This window comes from Anneissia japonica, unplaced genomic scaffold (genome assembly GCF_011630105.1).
Source record: "Anneissia japonica isolate Jap-2015-1 unplaced genomic scaffold, ASM1163010v1 scaffold2737_len523936_cov211, whole genome shotgun sequence".
Taxonomy (NCBI): Eukaryota; Metazoa; Echinodermata; class Crinoidea; order Comatulida; family Comatulidae; genus Anneissia; species Anneissia japonica.
This window is the reverse complement of record NW_022735439.1, coordinates 148,049-151,990: the sequence shown is the minus strand read 5'-3', so window position 1 is coordinate 151,990 and position 3,942 is coordinate 148,049. Positions and strand designations below refer to the sequence as shown.

Sequence of the window (3,942 nt, the reverse complement as noted above, 5' to 3'; positions counted from 1 at the left end):
TGATAGTAGCTTAACTGTCGAGATACAACTTCACTGGTCACAAATAAAGATGATAATTAATAGGCATATTTATGACGAATATGATCATGAAAATTCAGAATCATAAAAAATTTAATAATATTGATTATGGCTTTTAAATTTTACTTTATTTAATGAACCGGTTCTGATAAATCAACAAATTAATTTTCATTTGTAATCTATAAATGGTATTGAAATTTGGCATTATGTTAATATGATGGTGTTTACTGCTAAGTTTACCCAGTAATTTGTGATGAAATGAGTGACATTAACCTGTGACTCAACGTCAGAATACGGTCTCGCAACATTAAACAAACTTATTATTGTTCAAAATTTACATTAAATTACTTCGAGATGTAATACGACGACAACGCGATATCGAAGACATTACACGTTATGAACGTTTTGATCTAAATTATGTAGAGTAGGGACTTGGTTGAGGAGGATCAGAAATTAATCTATCATATCATAGGCTACCATATCATGTATCATTTTTACAGATTATAGGTGTCGAGCTGTAAAAAAACAGAGGGTTTTCTAGCCAAAGAAAGCCGCACTGTGGCCCGCTGGCCGGAATTTGGTTATACAAATCTGGGGCAAAATTTGCTCATTTAACAAATTTCAATTTAGTTCAAATATCAAACTATCAATTAGACACAGATCAAAACAAATTATATTTTAATAATCTAATGACTTTTATAATGCAATTCCTTTGCATATTCATGTTCTACTCTTACAAAAATGTAATAAGTACATATAACGGACTTTATATTACAATCCATTGCTTTGCATCAAGTTATTTCATTAAAATGTATTTATACATTATTCTATGCATTGATTCTGTCAACTGCTGATCTAAAAGGTGAATATTATTAAATTTACCTTTTTCAACATTTTGTTCAATAATTTCTATTTTTATCATCAATTAACATTGTTTCATTAATAATGATAATAATATAATCGCCGTTTTGGGTCCATCATGGACGCATTTTCAAGATCAAGTGAACAATAATTTTAAAATTAAATTAAATTTTTTATTAAAATTGTTTAATTTTAATATATGTCTAAATTAAAATTACAATTACTCATTTGTTTTAAAATAATTATTAAAAATTACAAGACCGATACCGGTATAGAATAATAAATAGTCATATATAGATAATTTCTGTTCAATTAAAGTACTTTAATAGCAATATTTTCTTTGTGTTTATTATTACAGTGTTTCCTGTTAAAATGTCAGTTCAGATGTTGAAGATGTGGCAGGATCTGCTTCTGCTGTATTTCGTTACAATTCTGTTAAACGAAGAACTTGCCTCGCAGGCAATGACGTCATCCTCTTGCCCGCCATCATGTAAATGTGATGTTTCACGACGGTACATCACATGCTTTGAAGATTTTATTACGCCGTTGCCTTTTTTATTTCCAAATGATACGAGACAACTTGAAATACGAAAGCAGTATCTACCAGTTCTTAACGCCTCAATGTTCGCCAACCTCGCACAACTTAGAAAGTTGCTGCTGTCCGCAAGTGCCATAGAAGAAATCGAGAATGATTTTACAAAGCTCCAGAAATTGAAACGATTAGAACTCAGTAAAAACAATCTTAGTGATTTAGTATTTAACACTATCGGGCAGATGAAGCAGTTGAAGGAGTTAATTCTAGATGACAATTTACTCACACTTGCTGGAAACAACGTGTTTAATAGCTTAGAGAACGTTGAGCTTTTGAGTTTATCTGGAAATCAAATTGAAGATGTGCCACCTCTACGTGGTCTGGAGGAGTTACAGAAGTTGTACTTGTCAAACAACTTCATTCAAACAATAAACAGAAGCACATTTAATAATCTTTACAAATTGGAGGAACTTTATCTGCAAGGTAACCTTATAACTCAGATAGAACCCGGGTGGGCAAACAATCTCCGTGTTCTTCGTCAATTAGATTTGTCAGAAAACATACTTAGCTTGCAACCGTCACGCAACGTGATCGGACTTCAGAAGAATTCTCTATTGGAGACGTTGTCTCTTTCAAATAATTCTTTACTACAAATACCTTGTCATGATATTTCCAAAACAAAGTATTTAATCAAATTTAATTTAACTTACAATAACATAAGAAATCTTGAAAATGAGTGTTTAAACAAACTTACATACCTGGAGATATTGGACTTGACACATAACAAAATAGAGAATATAGAAAATAATGCATTACAGTCAATGTCAAAGTTGAAGAATTTATTTTTGATAGAAAACAAACTTAAAAATGTACCATCGTGTTGGCTGAACGGTTCAAGGGTTAATCTTGTGAACTTGGCCCACAATGACATCGTTTTTATATCAAACGACACTTTTTCTGGGCTGGAATATCTTGAACGTGTATATTTATCGTACAATAATATTTCATCAGTTGCATCCGGAGCATTTTGTGGCACCAACATCCGTGTATTAAAAATAGATTTTAACAAATTGCAGGCCATTAACAGATCGCAACTTGAATGTGCAACGAATCTGGAAGTCTTAGCTCTCAACAACAACTTCATACAAGAAATTGATCCCATAGCATTCTATGACATTCGTCTATTCAAACTTTATCTTCACTCGAATCAACTTGAAAGCATTTCACATAAATTGATACTACCTAATGATTACGTAATGTTAACGCTTCACAATAACCCTTGGGTGTGTGATTGTCGAATTGAGTGGATGAAAGATTACCTACTCCTTTACGCGCAGCTTGGCAGCAACGTTACTTTTACCCAAAGTGTCATTCAAACTGAAGTCATATGTGCTGGACCAAAATACTTTGCTGGTGAACATATGTCCATTTCTGTTAAATACGACAACGAATTTGATTACCAGTTGATTTGTTCAACTTTCCCTTCGCCTTTGACTATTAAGTTGATTTTAGGAATTTCTATTTCAACTATTGGTTTTGCAGTTTTCGTGAGCATAGTGAAGTTATTTTGTTGATTCACTTACTCTGCACGCTGGTTCACATAAAGCGTATAAGACTCTCACATAATTTTTACCGATGAATTTTTATTTTTTTAAATAATATTATTAATGCTATAAATTTAATAAAGCGTTAAAAGAAAAACAAAATATGCAGTTGCGGAAAAAGTCAGAAATGAAAGTTAAAGAAAAAAAATCTTAAAGTTAGTGAAAATTTGTTGAATTTCAGCCAGGAGGGAATTTCCATGAAAATGAACGTTTACCATGTTTGTCCCATGGCCATGGAACGCGGACCATGCCGCAGTGGATGAGAAAATAATGGAGGAAATGGTGCAATGACACTGCAAGGATGCAGGAGCACTGAAGAGAGTACAAGAACAATGAAGGAGGATTTTTATAATCTTTGGTGACAGGGAGCAAATATGAGTGTATTAAGTCAGAGTGACTGAAGAATGCATGCACCAAAGAAGCAGTAGCAGACGAGGGTTTAGGGCCTGATAGAACTAAGTCTGCAAAGATGGAAGTTCAGAATTTAACAGGTGTTTACATAATATTTGAAGAAATCTAATCTTTGATCAATAAAACTCAAGATTAGCACACACAACGTGTGTATTGTATAGGCCTATGTATATTGGTACCGCAGTAGAAATTTTCTTCTATGCCTACATGCACTAATCAATTCATTGCGGTACCAATATACATAGGCCTATACAGAGCTTCTAATCACATCTATGAATAATAATGAGTATACTAATTAACCTGTTTACCAATAAACTATATAACAATATAATCTATATAGCAATTAACAGTTCCACCATGCACGATTGTTATTCTGCAGTCTCATTCAGAGCCTAGCACCTGATGATTGAGGAAGTACCTCATGAAACAGCCTGTAGTGCAATAAAATGTTGAATTTGTAACCAAGCGTCATCTTGTTTTGATTTTATATTGCTCTGCTTATGTATTGAGCACTGT

General features: G+C 32.9%; 1 protein-coding gene across 1 annotated transcript in view; it reads left to right on the top strand.

Moving 5' to 3' along the window:
* LOC117116607 (slit homolog 3 protein-like) overlaps nucleotides 1–3,942 on the top strand; it is a 16,915-nt gene that overhangs the window by 2,889 nt on the left and 10,084 nt on the right. The window contains exon 2 of the mRNA XM_033260678.1: nucleotides 1,238–2,980. Within this exon, the coding sequence (XP_033116569.1) occupies nucleotides 1,252–2,980 (1,729 nt within the window). The 5' untranslated portion in view covers nucleotides 1,238–1,251. The remainder of the gene's footprint in view (nucleotides 1–1,237; nucleotides 2,981–3,942) is intronic.